At 63.2% G+C, this 25948-nt stretch overlaps 1 protein-coding gene across 1 annotated transcript in view; it reads right to left on the reverse strand.

The window, feature by feature from the left end:
• Positions 1–25948, reverse strand: part of LOC142010751 (cGMP-dependent protein kinase 2-like) — a 51603-nt gene that overhangs the window by 16950 nt on the left and 8705 nt on the right. Inside the window, exons 8-12 of the mRNA XM_074989163.1 lie at positions 24347–24412; positions 23743–23796; positions 15560–15604; positions 13122–13257; positions 6886–7016 (exon numbers count right to left, since the gene is read on the reverse strand). Coding sequence (XP_074845264.1) covers positions 6886–7016; positions 13122–13257; positions 15560–15604; positions 23743–23796; positions 24347–24412 — 432 coding nt within the window. The remainder of the gene's footprint in view (positions 1–6885; positions 7017–13121; positions 13258–15559; positions 15605–23742; positions 23797–24346; positions 24413–25948) is intronic.

Below are 25948 nucleotides of genomic sequence, written 5' to 3' on the forward strand. Positions count from 1 at the left end.
CCCCTGTGCAACCCCCCAGTGCAACCAACAACCCCCCAGTGCACCCCTTAGCCCACCTGTGCAACCCCCAGTGCAACCAACAACCCCCCAGTGCACCCCTTAGCCCACCTGTGCACCCCTTAGCCTGCCAGTGCAACCCCCCAGTGCACCCCTTAGCCCCCCTGTGCAACCCCCCAGTGCAACCAACAACCCCCAGTGCACCCCTTAGCCTGCCAGTGCAACCCCCCAGTGCAACCAACAACCCCCCAGTGCACCCCTTAGCCTGCCAGTGCAACCCCCCAGTGCAACCAACAACCCCCCAGTGCACCCCTTAGCCTGCTTGTGCACCCCCCCAGTGCAACCAACAACCCCCCAGTGAACCCCTTAGCCTGCCAGTGCACCCCCCAGTGCACCCCTTAGCCCGCCTGTGCACCCCTTAGCCTGCCAGTGCAACCCCCCAGTGCAACCAACAACCCCCCAGTGCTCCCCTTAGCCCGCCTGTGCAACCCCCCAGTGCACCCCTTAGCCTGCCTGTGCAACCCCCAGTGCAACCAACAACCCCCCAGTGCACCCCTTAGCCTGCCTGTGCACCCCTTAGCCCGCCTGTGCACCCCTTAGCCTGCCAGTGCAACCCCCCAGTGCAACCAACAACCCCCCAGTGCACCTCTTAGCCCGCCTGTGCAACCCCCCAGTGCAACCAACAACCCCCCAGTGCACCCCTTAGCCCGCCTGTGCAACCCCCAGTGCAACCAACAACCCCCCAGTGCACCCCTTAGCCCGCCTGTGCACACCCCAGTGCAACCAACAAACCCCCAGTGCACTCCTTAGCCCGCCTGTGCACCCCTTAGCCTGGCAGTGCAACCCCCCAGTGCAACCAACAACCCCCCAGTGCACCCCTTAGCCTGCCAGTGCACCCCTTAGCCTGCCAGTGCAACCCCCCAGTGCAACCAACAACCCCCCAGTGCACCCCTTAGCCCGCCTGTGCAACCCCCCAGTGCAACCAACAACCCCCCAGTGCACCCCTTAGCCCGCCTGTGCACCCCCCAGTGCAACCAACAACCCCCAGTGCACCCCTTAGCCCGCCTGTGCACACCCCAGTGCAACCAACAAACCCCCAGTGCACCCCTTAGCCCACCTGTGCACCCCTTAGCCTGGCAGTGCAACCCCCCAGTGCAACCAACAACCCCCCAGTGCATCCCTTAGCCTGCCAGTGCAACCCCCCAGTGCAACCAACAACCCCCCAGTGCACCCCTTAGCCTGCCTGTGCACCCCCCAGTGCAACCAACAACCCCCCAGTGCACCCCTTAGCCCGTCTGTGCACCCCCCAGTGCAACCAACAACCCCCCAGTGCATCCCTTAGCCCGCCTGTGCAACCCCAGTGCAACCAACAACCCCCCAGTGCACCCCTTAGCCCGCCTGTGCACCCCCAGTGCAACCAACAACCCCCCAGTGCACCCCTTAGCCCGCCTGTGCACCCCCCAGTGCAACCAACAACCCCCCAGTGCACCCCTTAGCCCGCCTGTGCACCCCCCCTGTGATGGAGTGGGAGGAGTGCATGTGTGAATCAGGCTGGATGTCTGAGGCAAGCAGCAGCTCCCAGTGGCTAAGGATGACCCTGGGGCTACAACTGGCAGGTGACACCTCTGCCCTGAACAAAGAGGAGGGAGGAGCCGAGCTGGGTTTTGAATCGGGGGCGGCAGTTAGGAAGCTGGGGAAAGAGGAGCTGGAAGGCAGCCAGCCTGAGGAGGGGAAAGCTACACCCTAGAGGGGCACCCCTCGGGGTCTTCCCCCCAGGACAGGTTGGAAGGACTGTCTCTGGCTGCTGTGCTGTCGCTTCTGTGAGGAACTGGGCATCTGTTGCCTAATAAACCTTCTGTTGTACCTGCTGAGTGAGAGTCACTCCTGCCAGCAGACAGGGTGCAGTGCAGGGGGAGCCCTGAACCCCATCACACCCCCACAACCTGCCTGTGCACCCCCAACCCACCAGTGCACCACCCCACAACCTGCCAGTGCCCCCCCACAGCCCACCATTGCACCCCACCTGTGCAACCCCTCACAGCCTGCCAGTACACCCCGCAATGTGCCAGTGCTCCCACAATGTGCCAGTGCTCCCACCAGCCCGCCAGTGCTCCCCAGTAACCCGTGTGGCAGGGCCAGGGTGGAGGGCCCCTCAGAGGGAGCCCAAACAAGCAGAAGGGCCTTCAGGGCAATCGCAGGCAGCTGGCTGGGATATGGCTCAGCCTAACTGGGGACAGCAGGCCCTAATGCGGGTGCCAATGAGAGGCCTTTAAAACCCTCCACAGTGGGAGGGGCAGGGGGAGAGGGAGGGGAGCAGGGATGCGGGGGACAGGAGCAGGGATGCAGGGGACAGGGAGCGGAGCAGGGATGCAGGGGACAGGGAGCGGAGCAGGGATGCAGGGGACAGGAGCCAGGATGCAGGGGACAGGGACAGGAGCAGGGACGCAGGGGAGAGGGAGCGGAGCAGGGACGCAGGGGACAGGAGCAGGGACGCAGGGGAGAGGGAGCGGAGCTGGGACGCAGGGGACAGGAGCCAGGATGCAGGGGAGAGGGAGCGGAGCAGGGACGCAGGGGACAGGCGCAGGGACGCAGGGGACAGGAGCAGGGACGCAGGGGAGAGGGAGCGGAGCAGGGACGCAGGGGACAGGCGCAGGGACGCAGGGGACAGGAGCAGGGACGCAGGGGACAGGGAGCAGAGCAGGGACGCAGGGGACAGGCGCAGGGACGCAGGGGAGAGGGAGCGGAGCAGGGACGCAGGGGACAGGAGCCGGGACGCAGGGGACAGGAGCAGGGACGCAGGGGAGAGGGAGCGGAGCAGGGACGCAGGGGACAGGCGCAGGGACGCAGGGGACAGGCGCAGGGACGCAGGGGAGAGGGAGCGGAGCAGGGACGCAGGGGACAGGAGCAGGGACGCAGGGGAGAGGGAGCGGAGCAGGGACGCAGGGGACAGGCGCAGGGATGCAGGGGAGAGGGAGCGGAGCAGGGACGCAGGGGACAGGCGCAGGGATGCAGGGGAGAGGGAGCAGAGCAGGGACGCAGGGGACAGGCGCAGGGACGCAGGGGGACAGGCGCAGGGACGCAGTGGACAGGGAGCGGAGCAGGAACGCAGGGGACAGGAGCAGGGACGCAGGGGACAGGAGCAGGGACGCAGGGGACAGGGAGAGGAGCCGGGACGCAGGGGACAGGAGCAGGGACGCAGGGGAGAGGGAGAGGAGCCGGGACGCACGGGACAGGAGCAGGGATGCAGGGGAGAGGGAGAGGAGCAGGGACGCAGGGGACAGGAGCCGGGACGCAGGGGACAGGAGCAGGGACGCAGGGGAGAGGGAGAGGAGCAGGGACGCAGGGGACAGGAGCCGGGACGCAGGGGAGAGGGAGCGGAGCAGGGACGCAGGGGACAGGCGCAGGGACGCAGGGGACAGGCGCAGGGACGCAGGGGACAGGGAGCGGAGCAGGGACGCAGGGGAGAGGGAGCGGAGCAGGGACGCAGGGGACAGGCGCAGGGACGCAGGGGACAGGAGCCGGGACGCAGGGGACAGGCGCAGGGACACAGGGGAGAGGGAGCGGAGCAGGGACGCAGGGGACAGGAGCAGGGACGCAGGGGACAGGCGCAGGGACACAGGGGAGAGGGAGCGGAGCAGGGACGCAGGGGACAGGAGCCGGGACGCAGGGGAGAGGGAGCGGAGCAGGGACGCAGGGGACAGGCGCAGGGACGCAGGGGACAGGCGCAGGGACGCAGGGGACAGGGAGCGGAGCAGGGACGCAGGGGAGAGGGAGCGGAGCAGGGACGCAGGGGACAGGCGCAGGGACGCAGGGGACAGGAGCCGGGACGCAGGGGACAGGCGCAGGGACACAGGGGAGAGGGAGCGGAGCAGGGACGCAGGGGACAGGCGCAGGGATGCAGGGGAGAGGGAGTGGAGCAGGGACGCAGGGGACAGGCGCAGGGACACAGGGGAGAGGGAGCGGAGCAGGGACGCAGGGGACAGGCGCAGGGATGCAGGGGAGAGGGAGTGGAGCAGGGACGCAGGGGACAGGAGCAGGGATGCAGGGGAGAGGGAGCGGAGCAGGGACACAGGGGAGAGGGAGCGGAGCAGGGACGCAGGGGACAGGAGCAGGGATGCAGGGGACAGGCGCAGGGATGCAGGGGAGAGGGAGCGGAGCAGGGACGCAGGGGACAGGCGCAGGGATGCAGGGGAGAGGGACAGGAGCCGGGACGCAGGGGACAGGAGCCGGGACGCAGGGGACAGGAGCAGGGACGCAGGGGACAGGAGCAGGGACGCAGGGGAGAGGGAGTGGAGCAGGGACGCAGGGGACAGGCGCAGGGACGCAGGGGACAGGCGCAGGGACGCAGGGGACAGGGAGAGGAGCCGGGACGCAGGGGACAGGAGCCGGGACGCAGGGGACAGGGAGAGGAGCCGGGACGCAGGGGACAGGAGCCGGGACGCAGGGGACAGGAGCAGGGACGCAGGGGACAGGGAGAGGAGCCGGGACGCAGGGGACAGGAGCCGGGACGCAGGGGACAGGAGCAGGGACGCAGGGGACAGGGAGAGGAGCAGGGACGCAGGGGAGAGGGAGCGGAGCAGGGACGCAGGGGACAGGCGCAGGGACGCAGGGGACAGGAGCAGGGACGCAGGGGAGAGGGAGCGGAGCAGGGACGCAGGGGACAGGAGCAGGGACGCAGGGACGCAGGGGACAGGCGCAGGGACGCAGGGGAGAGGGAGAGGAGCCGGGACGCAGGGGACAGGAGCAGGGACGCAGGGGAGAGGGAGTGGAGCAGGGACGCAGGGGACAGGAGCAGGGACGCAGGGGACAGGAGCAGGGACGCAGGGGAGAGGGAGCGGAGCAGGGACGCAGGGGACAGGAGCCGGGACGCAGGGGACAGGCACAGGGACGCAGGGGAGAGGGAGCGGAGCAGGGACGCAGGGGACAGGCGCAGGGACGCAGGGGACAGGAGCAGGGACGCAGGGGAGAGGGAGCGGAGCAGGGACGCAGGGGACAGGAGCAGGGACGCAGGGACGCAGGGGACAGGCGCAGGGACGCAGGGGAGAGGGAGAGGAGCCGGGACGCAGGGGACAGGAGCAGGGACGCAGGGGAGAGGGAGTGGAGCAGGGACGCAGGGGACAGGAGCAGGGACGCAGGGGACAGGAGCAGGGACGCAGGGGAGAGGGAGCGGAGCAGGGACGCAGGGGACAGGAGCCGGGACGCAGGGGACAGGCACAGGGACGCAGGGGAGAGGGAGCGGAGCAGGGACGCAGGGGACAGGAGCCGGGACGCAGGGGACAGGCGCAGGGACGCAGGGGAGAGGGAGCGGAGCAGGGACGCAGGGGACAGGAGCCGGGACGCAGGGGACAGGCGCAGGGACGCAGGGGAGAGGGAGCGGAGCAGGGACGCAGGGGACAGGAGCCGGGACGCAGGGGAGAGGGAGCGGAGCTGGGACGCAGGGGACAGGAGCCAGGATGCAGGGGAGAGGGAGCGGAGCAGGGACGCAGGGGACAGGCGCAGGGACGCAGGGGACAGGAGCAGGGACGCAGGGGACAGGCGCAGGGATGCAGGGGAGAGGGAGCAGAGCAGGGACGCAGGGGACAGGCGCAGGGACGCAGGGGGACAGGCGCAGGGACGCAGTGGACAGGGAGCGGAGCAGGAACGCAGGGGACAGGCGCAGGGACGCAGGGGACAGGAGCAGGGACGCAGGGGACAGGGAGAGGAGCCGGGACGCAGGGGACAGGAGCAGGGACGCAGGGGAGAGGGAGCGGAGCAGGGACGCAGGGGACAGGCGCAGGGACGCAGGGGACAGGAGCAGGGACGCAGGGGAGAGGGAGAGGAGCCGGGACGCAGGGGACAGGCGCAGGGACGCAGGGGACAGGAGCAGGGACGCAGGGGAGAGGGAGAGGAGCCGGGACGCAGGGGACAGGAGCCGGGACGCAGGGGAGAGGGAGCGGAGCAGGGACGCAGGGGACAGGCGCAGGGACGCAGGGGACAGGAGCAGGGACGCAGGGGAGAGGGAGAGGAGCCGGGACGCAGGGGACAGGAGCCGGGACGCAGGGGAGAGGGAGCGGAGCAGGGACGCAGGGGACAGGCGCAGGGACGCAGGGGACAGGGAGCGGAGCAGGGACGCAGGGGAGAGGGAGCGGAGCAGGGACGCAGGGGACAGGCGCAGGGACGCAGGGGACAGGAGCCGGGACGCAGGGGACAGGAGCAGGGACGCAGGGGACAGGGACAGGCGCAGGGACGCAGGGGACAGGCGCAGGGACGCAGGGGACAGGAGCAGGGACGCAGGGGAGAGGGAGTGGAGCAGGGACGCAGGGGACAGGCGCAGGGACGCAGGGGACAGGAGCAGGGACGCAGGGGACAGGAGCAGGGACGCAGGGGAGAGGGAGCGGAGCAGGGACGCAGGGGACAGGCGCAGAGAGCAGCAGGACAGCGATCAGTGGGAGCATCTCCAGATCCAGTGGGGCCCTGCGGCGGCTGCGGCCCGGAGGAGGTACCGGGGAGTTGTCCGGGGAAGTGGCCCGGTGAGGAGAGCTGCTGTGCCGAGGGCTGAGGGAGTCAACTCCTCCCCGGCAGCTGCACAGATCCCTGGGTTCCCCCGGGCCACCACTCGCCCCAGTGAGGGCAACGGGCCCGTAAGGGGTCCTAATGGATTGGCCAGAGGCCCAGGAATAGGAGTGACTTTGTCACAGCCGCCGGTGCCCCCAACAGCCTGTATGTGCCCCAATGCCCCCCCAAACAGCCGCCAGGGCACCCCAACAACCTGCCAGTTCCCTCCACTCCTGGGCCACCTCCCCGAGAAGCCCCGTCAGCACCCCCACTCCAGGGGCAGACCCTGGCAAGCCTCCCCACTGCGCCCCCTGCCAGTGCCCCCCACACCTGCTGCCCGTGGGGTGTCCCTACCTCACCACGAAGGGGCAGCAGCTCTGCTCCAGCACCCGCCTCTCCATGCAGACATGTTCCTGCTGCCGCTTCTGCACCACCTTGGCCTTGCAGAGCCGCTTGAGGGCGAAGAGCTGCTCCCCCACACGCACCTGGTGGCAGGGGCGGGCGCAGGGTGAGGGCTCCCTACAGGGCATGGTGGGGGCAGGGTTCGCTGGGGGGTGAGGGCTCCCCACAGGGCGGGGGGGGGCAGGCTGGGGGTTGAGGGCTCCCCACAGGGCCGGGGGGGCAGGCTGGCGGGTGAGGGCTCCCCACAGGGCAGGGCGGGGCAGGGTTCGCTGGGGGGTGAGGGCTCCCCACAGGGCGGGGGGGGGCAGGCTGGTGGGTGAGGGCTCCCCACAGGGCAGGGCGGGGCAGGGTTCACTGGGGGGTGAGGGCTCCCCACAGGGCAGGGGGGGCAGGCTGGCGGGTGAGGGCTCCCCACAGGGCAGGGCGGGGCGGGGTGAGGGCGCCCCTGTGATGTTACTGGGTTTTTAACGTGATGATGAAGCCATTTCTGTGCGCACTGTATCAAGTTGGCACCAAACCCTGTGTCACGTGACCGGGTGTTTATGGTGGGTCTGGAAGCCTTTACTGCCCAGTGTGGCTATTGGCCCCCAGTGCTGTGCCGGGAGCCGTGTGAGGTGGCTAATGACAGCGGAGGAGGCCCTGAGCCTGCGTAGGCGTCTGTGTCACGTATGTAGGTGCAGTCACAGGTTACAGCTCTGCAGCTGGGTCAGACCATGTTTCGGGGCTGAGCTTCTCCACGGGAGCTGTGAGCTCGGCCCAGCCAGCACACTGGGCTGCACAACGAGGTGGAAACAGGTGCTCAGACGCCGACTCCACGTCCCCGATGCCTGGGACATGTCAAGGGGACGCAGCCCCCGGTCAGGTGACCCGAGGTGAGACAAGGGAACGGGCCCATCGCAGAAACTGGAGACTGTCTCCTGGGACCCACCCAGTGGCCGTTTGCCCCCACAGCCCACCTGAGTCAGGTGGGGCGGACCCGCAAGGGACGATGGGCAGAGGAGGGGGCTTTGTCCCTGAACAAGGGAGAACTGAACAGACAACACGAGAGAAGACCCAGGCTGTGGTCCTAGCAGTGTCCATCTGGGATCCTTTGTCTTGTGGCCTCCAAGGGTCCCTGTCCCAGCACGTGCGCCCCAACAGGCCGGATATACAATGCGCCAAGGACTGAATCTATGTAACCGGAAACGAACTTTCAGAGACTTTCAAGAATCGGGGGGGGGCAAAGGAGGGGGCCAGGCCCCGGCTCCAGGGGCCCCTCGGGGCCTCCTCTCCCCAGCATGGATGGGACTGGCTGTCTCTGCCGGCCGCACTGACTCCTCTATACGACGCTGTGTCCTGTCGGCTAATAAACCCGCTGTTCTGCTGCTGAGTGAGAGTCACTCCTGCCTGCGGATGGGTGCAGAGCCTGGGGACCCTGAACCCCATCACACTGGTGTCAGCAGTGGGTTGTGTTGCACCTTTAGGATGGAGCATCCAGCAGTAAGTGGTGGGGGCCCAGGAGGAAGAAGAGGGGCCAGTGAGACCCAGGTGTGCTGAAGGGCAGTGAGGTGCAGTTCCAAGGCGGAGGGGCCTGTGGCTGAACCCAAGCAACTGCAGTCGTGGTGCTCGAGAGGGGGTGTCACACCCGAGGAGGGGTTACTCCTGGGAGTCTGTTGGAGTTGGCCCCAGAAGGCGGAGGGGCCGAGGGACCAACCCCCAGGAACAAGTGACCCGCGAGGAGCCTGACGCTGAATGAGTCCTTCCCAAGAGAGTGTGGTCGTGGTCCTTGAGAGCGGGTGTCACACTGAAGAAGGGGTTCCGCTGGGAGTCTGTTGGAGTCGATCCCAGAGGGCGGAGGGGCCTACGGCCTAACCCCGGGCAGCTTGTGACCCGCAAGGAGCCTGGCACACTGAAGGGATTCTTCCAGGAATCGTGGGGTGCAGAGGGCATCAGCCTGAGAGCCTGCAACCACGCTGAGCAACTCCGCTGTGAAGTGGCAGCGCCTGGAAACCGAATCGAGGTTAAAGGAGCTGGACAGGGCAGCGTGGATGTGCAGTGGCAGAGCTGAGGGTTAAGGAAAATCCTGCAGAGGTGAGCCCAGATCGGGGCAGGGAACCCTGGACTGCCTGGAGCTCTGAGCCGAGGGGCCTGCCACAGCTCAGGGAGGGAAGGAGCAATTCCCACCCATCATCTACTAGTGGTGAAGACAGACCTGCGAAGAGTTTTCCAGGCCTGGGCCAAGGAAGGTGCCTGTGTGTCTGTGCAGGAAAGCAGCTGATCCGCTGGGAATGGCAAGTTGTCTGTGAGAGAAGCTGCTCCACCTTCTGGGAGTGTGTCTGAGACCAGACAGGGGGGCTGGGACAAAGGAGAGAGTCTCCCATTGTCTGTCTGTGTTGAACAGCAGCAGCAGCCTGGGGAGAGAGCAGAGCCTGCGTTTGGAAAAGGTGCCAATGAGGAAACTAGCCCATTGTCTGAGGAAGATTCCCCAGCCCGGGTGGCTGGAGAGGGAACCACCAGGAAAGAGCATTCCAGGTGTGACTCTGAACCCAGCCATGGTGGCTGGAGCAGAGGGAATGGCTCTGGGATGGGCAGTGGTGTCCCTGCTAAGGACACTGGTCCTTGGTGCAAGAAAAGTGCTTCTGCTTCTGGGGAAGTGAATCCTTTTGCCTGAGCCTGTGGGGGCTCGAGATGGGGCCACGATCCCAGAGCTGGATCTGAGGGCAGCTGAAGCCCGGATGGGAAGTGGGCCTGCCTCTGTGTCTCTCAGGGAGGATGATGCTTTAACTCGGTCTGATCCAGTTAGTATCATCAGGGAATCCCAGAGACCAGACGATTCTGGTGCTTGTTCTTTGCCTGATGCTGAGGTGTTACTGGGAGGGGTGGGAGGACTCTGTCTGACCAGAGTCATCCTCTAGCCAGGACGCAGGAAGAGCAGACTGGCAATGCAGTTACACTGCCTGATGAAGATAAAGGAGCTGGTAGCAGAGGGGAGGAAAGGGATCCTGACCTTCTCCCCGGTGGTACCAGCTGTCTGTCTGGAGGGGATTATGTGGGAATCCACCTGATGGGCCAGAAGTGATCCTGGGTGTGGGTGAAACCCAGGAGCTGGTTGTGGCTCAAGGGAGCAGTGCCCCTGTGGAGCCAGACAGGGGTGAGTTGTTGTTTGGGGGGCTCTTGAGGAAGAGAATTTCCCCGAAACTTTTCCTGACCCGTCTGTGGGGACTGCAGAAAATGGGAGTGAGGTGAAGGAGAGTGAACAGGAAAGGTGCTTGTCTGTGAGAGCCAGAGCAGCCCTTTGCCTGTGGAGAAGTTTGTTTCAGTTCCTGATGGCCAGGACCTGCCTGAGTGTGAAACCACTGGCTGTGCTCTGGAAGGGTCCAAAGCAGGCAGTGTAAAAGTTTCTCAGGAACTGGAAGTTGGTTCCAGTAAAGTGAAAACTATCAGGTAGTGTGAGCAGCCCTGTGAGAACCAAGTAAAACAGCTGCACAGTCAGTCTCTGTAGGATGCAGGAGAGGTTCAGCAATTCCCCATCTCCAGATGCTGGGAACACTTATATTCTCATACTGGACTCCACTTCTGATTCCATGGGGAGGCAGAAGTTGAAGGTGGAAGGACAAAGGAGCTGTGGGCCTGGTGGGCCAGTGAGGGATAAACAGGGATTCCTTCATGTGGATTCTGCGTCTGGGACTCACAAAACAACTTTCAGAAAGCAGTTTGGTTTGCACATTTCCAGACTGGCTGGGAGGGGCCGTCTCCCTGAGATCATCAATGGCCCAGCTCTTGTTAGAAGGGAGGGCACAGCCAGAGAGATCAGATTTCCAGCCCACGAGGAAAGGGGAAGATTAGAACTTGATGGTGCTAAGAAAGGCCTCAGCCATTTATCCCCAAAATATCAGATTCTCCAGGCTGTTACACAAAGGTTGTGGTCTACCAAAGAGCAACGTAAATGTGCAGTTGCAATGGGTTTGTTCTGTTACTCACGCTGACTGCTGTAACCAAGGGGTGCTGCTACCAAAAGCTGTGGGATTGTACCATGTACTGAATGTTGGAAAGAGCCGTGTGACATGTTGACATTGATGTATAACAATGAGTTGTGTGTTGAAGGAGTTTGTAATTCTGAAATGTCACCGCTGTTCCCTGTAACTAGTCTTGCAACCTCACATGAGGAGAACCATTCCAAACCTATTGTGTGGCATGGAAGGGGAAACTGAGGCACACAACCATTTTGGTGGTCTGGCTAAATGCCGAGGGTGGAAGCCATTTGTACCTTCCTTTACTGGACTGTAACTGAATTCCAAACATTTGCCAGAACAGCTGTATGGGCTCTGCCTGCCCAACTTGAGAACGTGGCTGACAGACTGGAGTGCGAAGCAGGGAGACCACCCAACCCGAGGGAACTAAAGGGACTTGCCCGGCTGCATCACATGGAAGGGGCCAATACCAAGCTCCTGACCTAGAGCCTCCCCCAGCAGGATTATAACATGGAGGTGGCAACATCAAGGGGAGCACCGAGGTTACAGCCGCTGCCCTATCACGAGGGGAGGGCCCCGAACTTCCTGAGGTCGCTGGCTGAGTGACCCCCACTCAGCTCGGTCTGGAAGGGGTGAGAGATGTGATGGAGTGGGGGATACTTGTGTGTGTGTGTTGGGCTCACAGAGGGTGGGGGGCTCCTGCTGAGGGTAACCTGGCGCCCAGGTGACACCTCTGGGCTGCAGACAAAGGGGGAGGTGGAGCCTGAGGGGTTTGAACTGGAACTGGGAGGTGGGATGCAGTGAGTCTGGGCTGGGAGAGAGAGAGAGACAAAGGAGGGGGCAAGGCCCCGGCTCTGGGGGCCCCTCAGGGCCTCCTCTCCCCAGCATGGATGGGACTGGCTGTCTCTGCCGGCTGCACTGACTCCTCTGTACGACGCTGTGTCCTGTCAGCTCATAAACCCGCTGTTCTCCTGCTGAGTGAGAGTCACTCCTGCCTGCGGACGGGGGCAGAGCTTGGGGACCCTGAACCCATCACGGAGGTGAAGGGGCAGCTGTGTTAGTCGGTATCTGCAACAGCAGCAAGAAGTCCTGCAGCACCTTACAGGTGTATTGGAGCAGAGGCGTTGGTGGGCAAAGAGCCCTGCATCAGATGCAGGAGTGGGGATTCCCACAAAAGATCATGCTCCAAACCATCTGTTCACCTGTAAGGTGCTGCAGGACTTCTCGTTGTTTCTCCCCAGTCAGGGGCCGTGGGCCGAACAAGGGAACAGCCCAGATACCCAGACGAGGAGCCCACGTTGTATGGAAGTGGACGGGATGCGCTGGCTAGCCCAGCAACCAATGGCAACATGCACAGCAGGCACCTGGCCAGGAGATGCTGCAGTGCCGATGGGAGAAGAAAGGAGCTTTTCCCTCCACGTGGCAAGGTACAAGATGGCCCTGGCAGTGCCCAGCTTTGCTCTCCAGTCTCCGAGATCTAAGCCTGTGCGACTGGGATCCCGCCACGCAGGCACTGTGCTCTCAGAGACTTTCAAAACCTCCGCACAGAGCACAGCACATCGCTGGCTGCACCAGCAGCCTTAATTGGTGTATGTAAAGTATCACCATAACCATCTGCTCTCCCCCTGTTCTCTCTCTCTTTGTTATTAACCCTTCAGATGTTAGAGTCTTAAGGCCCGGCCCAGCGGGCTGGTTTGGGTAAGAGCCACGTGTACATTGACCTGGGACTGCGGCTGGACCCTTTGGGGCCTGGGAGAATGTGGGTGGAGTTGGTGAAATAGGTTTTAAGAACCTCTCCCCTGAATTCAGGGGTTGCTGGTCTGGATGGTTAGAACAGCTGGGAAGTCTGTGGGTTTGCGTATGGGGCTCTGGCTGGCCAGGGGGGCTGGCAGAGCTGCTGTGGTGGCTGGTTGGATTTGCACAGTGAGAAGAAATCCCAGCCTGGGGCTGCAAGTAGCCTGGGTTTAAGCAATTTGCCCAGGATTGGTTCCCATGGCTGGGCCCAGAACCCCCTGTAATATTACAGCCCCCATGGGGCCCAGGAGGAGGCCGGCCAGGCTGGGGGCTGAGGGTGCCCTGTGGGGCCTGGGAGGGGTCAGGGCAGACTGGGGGGTGAGGGTGCTCCGGGAGAGGGTGGGGCGGGGCGGGGCAGGGCAGGGCAGGGCTCCCCCCAAGCAGGTGATTTGGGCAGCCCCCCGTGGCTCTGTCCCCCCCCATTTAGGGGCAGCGAGGTCTCACCAGCTCAACTCTGCCAAAGCCGCCGGTGCCCAGGATGACAGGGAGGCCCTGGTACTGCCCGTCCTCGTAGCACACAGCTGCCAGGTCCTGCAGGGTCAGCGGGGCCGGGGCCAGGGCCGCCTCAGAGCCGGGGGCGCTGCCGGGGAGCCACAGCCCAGTGAGTGGCTGCACCTGCCCTGAGCCCAGCCCGGCATAGCCCCACCAGCTGGTGCTGAGCAGGCTGGGCCCCACCCAAAGGGCTGGGGCCGTTCCACCCCACAGCCCCTCACGCGCCTCCATGGGCTCAGCCCTGGGCCTCCACCACCAAGCAGCCGGGGCCCTGGGGAGAGACACTCACCTGCCTGCTGAGACCCAGACGGGCCCCACGGGGGGCCCTGCACCAGGCCCAGCCAGGCCACCAGCTCCCGTGGGGTGTCTCTGGGAGCTAGAGCTCCTCCCCCCAGGCTGTGACCCCCCCACCAGTGCCTGGCTCCCCCCAGGCTGTGACCCCCCCCCAGCTCCTGGCTCCCCCCAGGCTGTGACCCCACCAGCGCCTGGCTCCCCCCAGGCTGTGACCCCCCCCCAGCTCCTGGCTCCCCCCAGGCTGTGACCCCCCCCCAGTGCCTGGCTACCCCCCAGGCTGTGACCCCACCAGCGCCTGGCTCCCCCCCGGCTGTGACCCCCCCCACCAGTGCCTGGCTCCCCCCCAAGCTGTAACCCCCCCAGCTCCTGGCTCCCCCCAGGCTCTGACCCCCCCAGTGCCTAGCTCCCCCCAAAGCTGTAACCCCCCGCCAGCGCCTGGCTACCCCCCAGGCTGTGACCCACCCACTGCCTGGCTACCCTCCAGGCTGTGACCCCCCCCCACCAGCGCCTGGCTCCCCCCCAAGCTGTAACCTCCCCAGCTCCTGGCTCCCCCCCAGGCTGTGACCCCCCGCCAGCGCCTGGCTCCCCCCAGGCTGTGAACCCCCCCTAGCGCCTGGCTCCCCCTCAAGCTGTAACCCCCCCAGCTCCTGGCTCCCCCCAGGCTGTGACACCCCCAGTGCCTGTCTCTCCCCCAGGCTGTGACACCCCCCCCAGCGCCTGGCTACCCCCCAGGCTGTGACCCCCCCACCAGTGCCTGGCTCCCCCCAGGCTGTGAACCCCCCCCGTGCCTGGCTCCCCCCAGGCTGTGCCTGCACACACTCCGGCTCATGGGGAAATGGCTCAGGGGCAGAGGCTGAAGCTCCACACATGGGACTGACTGACCTGCCCCGACAGCACCAAGAAGTCCTGTGGCACCTGATAGACCCGCACGCAGCTGCCGAAGCAGCTCTCTGCCCACGCGCGCTCGTGCTCCCAACCACCTGTGAGTCTGCCAGGTGCCACGGGCCGCCTCGGGGTTTGTGAAGGCACAGATGACCTCGGCCCCCCGGCACTGGGCAGCCTGATGGGGAGGGGGACTTTGCTCCCGGCTGCAGCAAGGACTCTGCGATTACGGCATCGCTTGCGGTCGCTCTCCCCCGTGTGCCCGGTGTGACGGGCGCGGCGCGGCTGGGGGGATTCTGAGTTACAAGCTGACCCGGGCTGTGGCTGGTCCTGGGGCTGAGACGAGCCCTTCGCTGGGGGCGCCTGGTTCCATCACCTCTCCTCCGTGCCAGGCTGGGCAGCCTGGGGAAGTGCTGCTGGGACGTCCGGCCGGGAGGGGGGTGAGCCGAAGTGCTCTGGGTGGGGCCCCAGTCTGGGCTGTACGTGGGCCTGTCTGTGAGCAATCTGCCCTGACTGCACCCCCTCAGCTGTGCCTGAAACAACCTCCTCGAGCGCGCCGTGGGCAAGTCACGGCCCAGCTCGCTGCCTCGGTTTCCCCACCTGTACCCTGGGGGTGGGGAGCGCGACTCCTCGGTGCAGCATGCGGAGGGCTCTTATGTCTGGGCAGCTGCAGCCCCTAGACAGCTGCTGCTCCAGCCACTCGGCCCGGTGCTAGCGAAGCGGGCAGCCGCCCACCAGGCCGGCACAGCTGAAGGCAGGAGCCTCGGGGCTCAGGCCCTTGCAGGGGCACCAAGCTCAGCAAACCTCCGGCTTGTGAAGAGCAGCGGCTCTGGGGCCGGGTGATGCCTGGGCCAGCTCCTGCCCTCTGGGCAGCGCCTCCGTCGCGCACCAAGCACCCACCGGCACCCTCAGCCCCACGGCCCACCTCTGCCATGCACCGCACGCTGGAACCAGCACCCGCAGCGGGCAGCACCGCCAGCACGGGTGCAAGGGAGGCCGGAGCCGCGGACGCACGCTGACCCCAGGCTCGGACCGCACACCCTCCGCTCCCAGCGCCGGGGGCACGGGGAAGGGGGGAGCTGCCCCTCCCCAGAAGCGCTGTCCTGCAAGGTGGCTGTGCCCCCTGGCGCCCCGCTGGGGGGCCGGCCCCCCACCCCTCCCAGGGGCTCCGACAGCTGCCTAGAGCCGGGAGGCCGGCTGGGGCTGGGACTCACCAGCCGGGCACAGGCGGGGATGGGGCCTGCGGCACAGCCACCTCCCTACCGGGGAGAGACTGAAACAGCCAGTGTGCCGGGGGCTGGGACCAGAGCCCCCTGCCCCCCACTGGAACCCCACCCTCACGGCAGCCACCCCATGGCAACCCCCCCATGCCTCCCACCTCCCCATGGCAGCCGCCCCCTCCTGCCCCCCACTGGAACCCCACCCTCACGGCAACCGCCCCCATGGCAACCACCCTCCCCCATACCCCTCAACTCCCCATGGCAACCGCCCCCTCCTGCCCCCCACTGGAACCCCACCCTCACGGCAACCGCCCCCCATGGCAACCACCCTCCCCCATACCCCTCAACTCCCCATGGCAACCGCCCCCTCCTGCCCCCCACTCTCATGGCAACCGCCCCCATGGCAACCCCCCATGGCAACCGCCCCCATGCCTCCCACTTTCCCATGGCAACCTCCCCGTCCTGCCCCCCACTGGAACCCCACCCTCACGGCAACCGCCCCATGGCAACCACCCTCCCCCATACCCCTCAACTCCCCGTGGCAACCGCCCCCATGCCTCCCACCTCCCCATGGCAACCGCCCATACCCCTCAACTCCCCATGGCAACCGCCCCCATGCCTCCCACCTCCCCATGGCAACCGCCCATACCCCTCAACTCCCCATGGCAACCGCCCCCCTGCCTCCCACCTCCCCATGGCAACCGCCCTCCCCCATACCCCTCAACTCCCCATGGCAACCCCCCCCCCCGTGCCTCCCACCTCCCCATGGCAACCACCCTCCCCCATACCCCTCAACTCCCCATGGCAACCGCCCCCATGCCTCCCACCTCCCCATGGCAACCGCCCTCCCCCATACCCCTCAACTCCCCATGGCAACCCTCCATACCTCTCAACTCGCCATGGCAACCACCCCCTATAACCCTCATCTCCCCATAGCAACCCTCCCATACCCCTCAACTCCCCATGGCAACTGCCCCATGCCCCTCACCTCTAACCTCACCATGACAACTGCTCCAGTGGCACCTGCCCGCATGCTCCCCACTTTCCATCACAACTGCCCCACGGCCCCTTCCATCCCTCCTCCCCATGGCACCCACAGAGGGACAGTGTCCCATGCCTGGATATTTACACGGGGTGTGCGAGCCATTTTCTGTGCCCAGTGCGGCTCTGGGCCCCAAAGAGGGGCAGGGGTGAGGTGCCCTGTGTGCTACACCAGCTGGGTCGGTGCCCTTCTCCTGGTGGCTCCCTAGGCATATTAGCCGTGTTGTAATTCTCAGCGTCACCCCAGGAGGTGGCACCAGCCCCCGCCAGGGCACTGGGCTGACAGATGAGACGGAAACCAGGGCTCAGACGCCGACTCCGCGTCCAAAGAGGAGACCTGTGCGTGGGATGCGGCCCGCTGGTCAGGGACCTTGCAGCCTCTGCTAGCTTAGCTGTAATTTAAATCGCAGGCTGAATAAGGGTGTGTGACTACGGCCCTCTGCCAAGAAGCCCTTATAGTACAGCTAGCCTGGGCCCCAGAGGCCTTCCTCTGCTCATCTTTCCAGCCAGCAGGAGCACAAGCAGCCTGCCACGGAAACGTGGCACGAGGGGCTTTTCGCAAAACGTTTTTCTTTCCCCCTGTTTATAAGAGAAGCTGGGGTCAGACCAGTCACATCAGTAACGTTCAGCCATGCACGTAACTCTTCACCTACCCTGGCCGGAAAGGCGCGCTGGCTCCAGCTGAGGTTGAGTAACCGTCACCACCTGGTCTTTCCCCCTGGCTGTGGAAGACACACATGTTAAGGTCATCGGGAATCCTGGGGTATTGTTGATTGTTAAAGATTCTGTGGAATCCAAGCTTAATTTAGCATCCGCATTTAAGTGCTATAAGGTAAACTGGGGAGAAGAACCCCTCACTGCCTGGGGAAGGTGGGCTAGATGGATTCAGCACCAGGGGTGTGTGTGTCTCTCTACTGCCTGTTACCTCTGTCACCGCTGTTCTTAGCAGAACTTTTAGTTTTTCCTCTTTAACTTCCATTCTACCTGCTGCAATACCTCCTTCCTCACTGCCCGGAGCGCGCCGGCCTCGGCGTCTGCAGGATTCAGGGGACCAGTGAGTACTGCACCCTGCTCGCAAGGCAGAAGTTTAAACCACCAGTGCAGTTAGTTAAGTGACTTGTATTAGTTGTTATAATATTGTTAAGTAAAATCTCTGTCTGTAACCAGCTAGTAACTGTATTAAACATCTTCAGTTTGTATCCGCGAAGTGCAGTTTTCATGCCATTGTGCTGCTAAAAGTACTGTCTGGGTAATCCCTAGAAATCCCAAACACTCACATCTAGCCAGAGACACACTCTGTCTCAGACGCTTTAGGTTAACTTGGAAGAGGTGCGAACCTTAGTCAACCTGGTGAACCTTCCCAAGCCCATAAGCCTACTGCATTTCCCCACGAGTCAACACTTACTGGCTGCACAAAGGAACTGAAATCAGATGCCCAGACGTCCATTCCACCTGCCATGGAAATGACCGGGGCGCACTGGCAAAACCAGCCACCAATGGCATTTGGCGACAGCGGCTCACCTGGGTCAGGTGACCCTGACCCTCAAGGGCCTATGGGAAGGAGAAAGGGCTTTGACCCTGGACACAAGGGAGACCCGGGAGGTGCACATAGCTATGTCCATCTTGGGCTTGATTTTCTTCTTTGCTCTGGAGGCTGCTCAAAGGGTCCATGTGTGATGGAGTGGGGGATACCTGTGTGTGTGTGAGTGGCTCACAGAGGGTGTGAGGCTCCTGCTGAGGGTAACCCTGACGACCAGGTAACACCTTTGTACTGCAGACAAAGGAGGAGGTGGAGCCTGAGGGGTTTGAATTGGAACTGGGAGTTGAAAGCAGTGAGTCTGGGCTGAGGGAGAGAGAGACAAAGGAGGGGGCAAGGCCCCAGCTCTGGGGGCCCCTCGGGGCCTCCTCTCCTCAACATGAATGGGACTGGCTGTCTCTGCCTGCTGTACTGACTCCTCTGTACGATGCTGTGTCCTGTCAGCTAATAAACCCGCTGTTCTCCTGCTGAGTGAGAGACTCTCCTGCCTGCGGACAGGGTGCAGAGCTTGGGGGACCCCAGAACCCCATCACACTGGTGTCAGAAGTGGGATGCTCTGCAACCCGAGGATGGAGCATCCAGTAGTAAGTGACGGGTGCCACGGAAGAAGAAGAGGGGCCTGTGAGACCCAGGTGTGCTGAAGGGCAGTGAGGTGCAGTTCCCCAAGGCGGAGGGGCCTGCGGTCAAACCCAAGCAACTGTGGTCGTGGTTCTCGAGAGGGGGTGCCACACCCGAGCAGGGGTTACTCCTGGGAATCTGTTGGAGTCGGTCCCAGAAGGTGGAGGGGCCAAGGGCCCAACCCCCAGAAACAAGTGACCCACAAGGAGGCTGACGCTGAATGAGTCCTTCCCAAGACAGGGTGCTCATGGTCCTTGAGAGCGGGTGTCACACTGAAGAAGGGGTTCCTCTGAGAGTCTGTTGGAGTCGGTCCCAGAGGGCAGAGGGGCCTACGGCCTAACCCCAGGGAGTTTGTGACCCGCAAGGAGCCTGGCACACTGAAGGGATTTTTCCAGGAATCGTGGGGTGCAGAGGGCATCAGCCTAAGAGCCTGCAACCACGCTGAGCAACTCCGCTGTGAAGTGGCAGCACCTGGAAACCAAATTGAGATTAAAGAAGCTGGACAAGGCAGCGTGGATGTGCAGTGGCAGAGCTGAGGGTTAAGGAAAATCCTGCAGAGGTGAGCCCGGATCGGGGCAGGGAACCCTGGACTGCCTGGAGCTCTGAACCAAGTGGCCTGCCGCAGCTCAAGGAGGGAAGGAGCGATTTCAACCCATCATCTACTAGTGGCCAAGACAGACCTGCGAAGAGTTTTCCAGGCCTGGGCCGAGGAAGGTGCCTGTGTGTCTGTGCAGGAAAGCAGCTGATCCACTGGGAATGGCAAGTTGTCTGTGAGAGAAGCTGCTCCACCTTCTGTGTGTGTGTGTGGAGACCAGCCGGGAGGCTGGGACAAAGGAGAGAGTGTCTCCCATTGTCTGTCTGTGTTGAACAGCAGCAGCAGCAGCCTGGGGAGAGAGCAGAGCCTGCGTTTGGAAAAGGTGCCAATGAGGAAACTAGCCCATTGTCTGAGGAAGATTCCCCAGCCTGGGGTGGCTGGAGAAGGAACCACCAGGAAAGAGCATTCCAGGTGTGACTCTGAATCCAGCCATGGTGGCTGGAGCAGAGGGAATGGCTCTGGGATGGGCAGTGGTATCCCTGCTAACGACACTGGTCCTTGGTGCAAGAAAAGTGCTTCTGCTTCTGGGGAAGTGAATCCTTTGCCTGAGCCTGTGGGGGCTCAAGATGGAGCCAAGATCCCAAAGCTGGATCTGAGGGCAGCTGAAGCCCAGATGGGAAGTGGGCCTGCCTCTGTGTCTCTCAGGGGGGATGATGCTTTAACTTGGTCTAATCCAGTTAGTATCATCAGGGAATCCCAGAGACCAAACGATTCTGGTACTTGTTCTTTGCCTGATGCTGAGGTGTTACTGGGAGGGGGTGAGAGGACTCTGTCCGCCCAGAGTCATCCTCTCGCCAGGACACAAGGGCTGCGTCTACACGTGCACGCTACTTCGAAGTAGCGGCAGTAACTTCAAAATAGCGCCCGTCACGTCTACACGTGTTGGGCGCTATTTCGAAGTTGAAATCGACGTTAGGCGGTGAGACGTCGAAGTCGCTAACCCCATGAGCGGATGGGAATAGCGCCCTACTTCGACGTTCAACATCGAAGTAGGGACGTGTAGACGATCCGCGTCCCGCAACATCGAAATAGCGGGGTCCTCCATGGCGGCCATCAGCTGGGGGGTTGAGAGATACTCTCTCTCCAGCCCTTGCGGGGCTCTGTGGTCACCGTGGGCAGCAGCCCTTAGCCCAGGGCTTCTGGCTGCTGCTGCTGCAGCTGGGGGTCCGTGCTGCATATACAGGGTCTGCAACTAGTTGTTGGCTCTGTGTATCTTGCACTGTTTAATGAAAGTGTGTCTGGGAGGGGCCCTTTAAGGGAGCGACTTGCTGTTGAGTCCGCCCCGTGACCCTGTCTGCAGCTGTGCCTGGCTCCCTTATTTCGATGTGTGCTACTTTGGCGTGTAGACGTTCCCTCGCTGTGCCTATTTCGATGTTGGGCTGAGCAACGTCGAAGTTGAACATCGACGTTGCCAGCCCTGGAGGACGTGTAGACGTTATTTATCGAAATAGCCTATTTCGATGTCGCAACATCGAAATAAGCTATTTCGAAGTTGGGTGCACGTGTAGACGTAGCCAAGAACAGACGGGCAATGGAGTTAAGCTGACTGATGAAGATAAAGGAGCTGGTAGCAGAAGGGAGAAAAGGGATCCTGACCTTCTGTCCGGTGGTACTGGCTGTCTGCCTGGAGGGGGATTACGTGGGAATCTGCCCAATGGGCCAGAAGTGATCCTGGGTGTAGGTGAAACCCAGGAGCTGGTTGTGGCTCAAGGGAGCAGTGCCCCTGTGGAGCAAGACAGGGGTGAGTTATTGTTTGGGGAAGCTCTTAAGGAAGAAAATTTCTCTGAAACTTTTCCTAACCCGTCTGTGGGGACTGCAGAAAATGGGAGTGAGGTGAAGGAGAGTGAACAGGAAAGGTGCTTGTCTGTAAGCACCAGAGCAGCCCTTTGCCTGGGGAGAAGTTTGTTTCAGCTCCTGATGGCCAGGACCTGCCTGAGTGTGAAACCACTGGCTGTGCTCTGCAAGGGTCCAAAGCAGGCAGGGTAAAAGTTTCTCAGGAATTGGAAGTTAATGCAAGTAAAGTAAAAACTATCAGGGAATGTGAGCAGCCCTGTGAGAACCAAGTAAAACAGCTGCACAGTCAATCTCTGTAGGATGCAGGAGAGCGCCAGCAATTCCCCATCTCCAGATGGTGGAAACACTTATATTCTCATACTGGATTCGACTTCTAATTCCATGGGGAGGCAGTAGTTGGAGGTGGAAGGACAAAGAAGCTGTGGTCCTGGTGGGCCAGTAAGGGATAAACAGGGATTCCTTCATGTGAATTCTGTGTCTGGGACTCACAAAACAACTCTCAGAAAGCAGTTTGGTTTGCAACTTTCCAGGCTGGCTGGGAGGGGGCCGTCTCCCTGAGATCATCAATGGCCCAGCTCTTGTTAGAAGGGAGGGCACAGCCAAAGAAATCAGATTTCCACCCCAGGGGGCAAGGGAGAAGATTAAAACTTAATGGTGCTAAGAAAGGCCTCAGCCATTTATCCCCAAAATACCAAATTCTCCAGGCTGTTACACAAAGGTTGTGGTCTACCAAAGAGCAACAGAAATGTACAGTTGCAATGGGTTTGTTCTGTTACTCACGCTGACTGCTGTAACCAAGGGGTGCTGCTACCACAAGCTGTAAAATTGTACCATGTACTAAATGTTTGGAAACAGCCATGTAACATAATAACATTGATGTAAAAGCATAAATTGTCTGTTAAAGGAGTCTGTGACTCTAAAATGTCACCATTGTTCCCTGTAACTAGTCTGGCAACCCCTCACATAAGAAGAACCATTCCAAACCTATTGTGTGGCATGGAAGGGGAAACTGAGGCACACAACCATTTTGGTGGTCTAGCTAAATGCCGAGGGTGGAAGCATTTGTACCTTCATTTACTGGACTGTAACTAAATTCCAAACATTGGCCGGAGCAGCTGTGTGGGCTGGTGGTCAGACAGGGCAGGGCCCAAACCAAAAAAAAACTATTTAATTTGTTGGTGCTGCAGCAGCTGTATGGGCTCTGCCTGCCCGACTTGAGAACGTGGCTAATGAACCGGAAACAAAGGCAGGGAGACCGACCAACCTGAGGGGACTAAAGGGACTTGCCCGGCTGCATCACATGAAAAGGGCCAATACCAAGCTCCTAAGCTGGAGCCTCCCCCAGCAGGATTATGACGTGGAGGTGGTGCACATCAAGGGGAGCACTGAGGGTGCAGCCGATGCCCTGTCACAAGGGGAGGGCCCCGAACTTCCCCAGGTCACTGGCTGAGTGACCCCACTCAGTTCGGTCTGGAAGGGGGGAGAGATGTGATGGAGTGGGGGATACCTGTGTGTGTGTGTGTGTGTGTGTGTGTGTGTGTGTGTGTGTGTGTGTGTGTGTGTGTGTGTGTGTGTGTGTGTGTGTGTGTGTGTGTGTGTGTGTGTGTGAGAGAGAGAGTGGCTCACAGAGGGTGTGGGGCTCCTGCTGAGGGTAACCCTGACAACTAGGTAACACCTTTGTACTGCAGACAAAGGAGGAGGTGGAGCCTGAGGGGTTTGAATTGGAACTGGGAGTTGGAAGCAGTGAGTCTGGGCTGAGGGAGAGAGAAACAAAGGAGGGGGCCAGGCCCCAGCTCTGGGGGCCCTTCAGGGCCTCCTCTCCCCAACATGGATTGGACTGGCTGTCTCTGCCGGCTGCACTGACTCCTCTGTACGATGCTGTGTCCTGTCGGCTAATAAACCCGCTGTTCTCCTGCTGAGTGAGAGACTCTCCTGCCTGCGGACAGGGTGCAGAGCTTGGGGGACCCCAGAACCCCATCACACCATGTTCCGGCGTGCTGACCCCAGCTGGCCAGGTCTCCCGCTCTCCAGGCACTACGACTGCGTAACCTGGAATCTTACCCCTTACGGGCTGGACTTTCAGAGACCAGCACAGAACATCGCTGGCTGCACCAATAACTGTAACTGATGTACGTAAAGTATCACCTTAACCAGCCTGCTCTCCCCCCGTTCTCTCTTTTTGTTAATGACCCTTTAGATGTTTAGAGCTGAAGGCCTGGCCCAGCGTGGTGATTTGGGTAAGACCCAAGTGTACACTGACTGGGGACTGTAGCTGGTCCTTTGGGGCCTGGAGGAATCTGTGTGGTTTTGGTGAAATAGGTTTTAACAACCTCTCCCCTGAGTTTGGGGGTTGCTGGTCTGGGCTGGTAGCGGCTGGGCAGTCTCTGGGTTTGCGTGTGTGGCTCTGGCTGGCCAGTGGGGCTGGCAGAGGTGCTGTGGTGGCTGGTTGGGTTTGCCTTAGTGAGAAGGAAACCCCAGCCCAGGGCTGTGAGTGGCCAGGCTTTAAGCAAAGATTCCCTGGATTGGTTTATCTGGCTGTGCCCAGACCCCACTCCCCACACGACAGGAGCCCCTCCCCAGCGAGATACTCACAGCTGGGTGAGCTTCCCCGGCGTGGGGCGGAAGAGGCTAATCTCCTGGAAGTCTCTGGAGGGAGCAAGAGGAGGTGTTGGCAGGACTAGCTGGGGGATCCCAGTCCTCGGGACAGCCTCTGTGGCCAGGAGTATTGGCTAACCGCTAGCCCCCACTCCCTTCCCCGAGCGGGGTGCTGAACCCAGAAGTCCTGGCTCCCAGCCTCCCCGCTCTAACCATTAGACAGCACTCCTCTCCCACAGCTAGGCTACTTTCTGGGAGTCCTGGCTGACCACTAGCCCCCACTCCCTTCCCTGAGCGGGGTGCTGAACCCAGAAGTCCTGGCTCCCAGCCTCCCCGCTCTAACCATTAGACAGCACTCCTCTCCCACAGCTAGGCTACTTTCTGGGAGTCCTGGCTGACCACTAGCCCCCACTCCCTTCCCCGAGCGGGGTGCTGAACCCAGGAGTCGGCCTCCCCCACTGTGGCTGCAGTTGCTCTGGCTGGCAGCAGACCTGAGGGGGCAGGAGCTGGCTGGTGCCACTCAGACAGGGGTTGAAGTCAGGGCCCCTCTGCACCCCGCCGGCCCCTCGCATGGGGCTCCCCGCCCCAGGGGCTGACTTACACCTTGCTCAGGGTGATGCAGACGACCTCCCCGTGGGCCCGGCAGGTGGCCGTCCGGCGGATGTTGCTGCGGAGAGGAGGCGGCGTGAGGGGGGGAGCAGGGCCGGGAAGCCAAGCGTGGGGCAGGAACAGGAGACTTGGAATCTCCCACGTGGTCATGGAGCCCAGCCCACCCCTCACGGAAGGGCCAGGTGCCACGCAGGCCACCCCGGCGGCCGGGGCTCAGCAGGGATGGGGCGAGAAGCTCCCATAGACTAGGACACCCCGCGATCAGGGATGTCACCACAGGGGTACGTGTGACACGGCTGGGGCCGGGGGCACGCCTGGATGGGTGTGGTACGTGCGACACGGCTGGGGCGCCTGGACGGGTGTGGTACGTGCGACACGGCTGGGGCCGGGGGCACGCCTGGACGGATGCGGTACGTGCGACACGGCTGGGGCCGGGGGCACGCCTGGATGGGTGTGGTACGTGCGACACGGCTGGGGCGCCTGGACGGGTGTGGTACGTGCGACACGGCTGGGGCCGGGGGCACGCCTGGACGGATGCGGTACGTGCGACACGGCTGGGGCCGGGGGCACGCCTGGACGGATGCGGTACGTGCGACACGGCTGGGGCGCCTGGACGGATGCGGTACGTGCGACACGGCTGGGGCGCCTGGACGGATGCGGTACGTGCGACACGGCTGGGGCGCCTGGACGGATGCGGTACGTGCGACACGGCTGGGGCCGGGGGCACGCCTGGACGGGTGCGGTACGTGCGACACGGCTGGGGCCGGGGGCACGCCTGGACGGGTGCGGTACGTGCGACACGGCTGGGGCGCCTGGACGGATGCGGTACGTGCGACACGGCTGGGGCCGGGGGCACGCCTGGACGGGTGCGGTACGTGCGACACGGCTGGGGCCGGGGGCACGCCTGGACGGGTGCGGTACGTGCGACACGGCTGGGGCGCCTGGACGGATGCGGTACGTGCGACACGGCTGGGGCCGGGGGCACGCCTGGACGGATGCGGTACGTGCGACACGGCTGGGGCCGGGGGCACGCCTGGACGGGTGCGGTACGTGCGACACGGCTGGGGCCGGGGGCACGACTGGACGGGTGCGGTACGTGCGACACGGCTGGGGCCGGGGGCACGCCTGGACGGGTGCGGTACGTGCGACACGGCTGGGGCCGGGGGCACGCCTGGACGGGTGCGGTACGTGCGACACGGCTGGGGCCGGGGGCACGCCTGGACGGGTGCGGTACGTGCGACACGGCTGGGGCCGGGGGCACGCCTGGACGGGTGCGGTACGTGCGACACGGCTGGGGCCGGGGGCACGCCTGGACGGATGCGGTACGTGCGACACGGCTGGGGCGCCTGGACGGGTGCGGTACGTGCGACACGGCTGGGGCCGGGGGCACGCCTGGACGGGTGCGGTACGTGCGACACGGCTGGGGCCGGGGGCACGCCTGGACGGGTGCGGTACGTGCGACACGGCTGAGGCGCCTGGACGGATGCGGTACATATGACCGGGCTGGGGACGTACTGGAGGAAATCGGGAGAGGGCCAGGGGAAGTAATGGAGGAAATCGGGGGAGGGGCAGGTGGGCCAGGGGAAGTAATGGA

Source organism: Carettochelys insculpta, chromosome 3 (assembly GCF_033958435.1).
Source record: "Carettochelys insculpta isolate YL-2023 chromosome 3, ASM3395843v1, whole genome shotgun sequence".
NCBI lineage: Eukaryota > Metazoa > Chordata > Testudines > Carettochelyidae > Carettochelys > Carettochelys insculpta.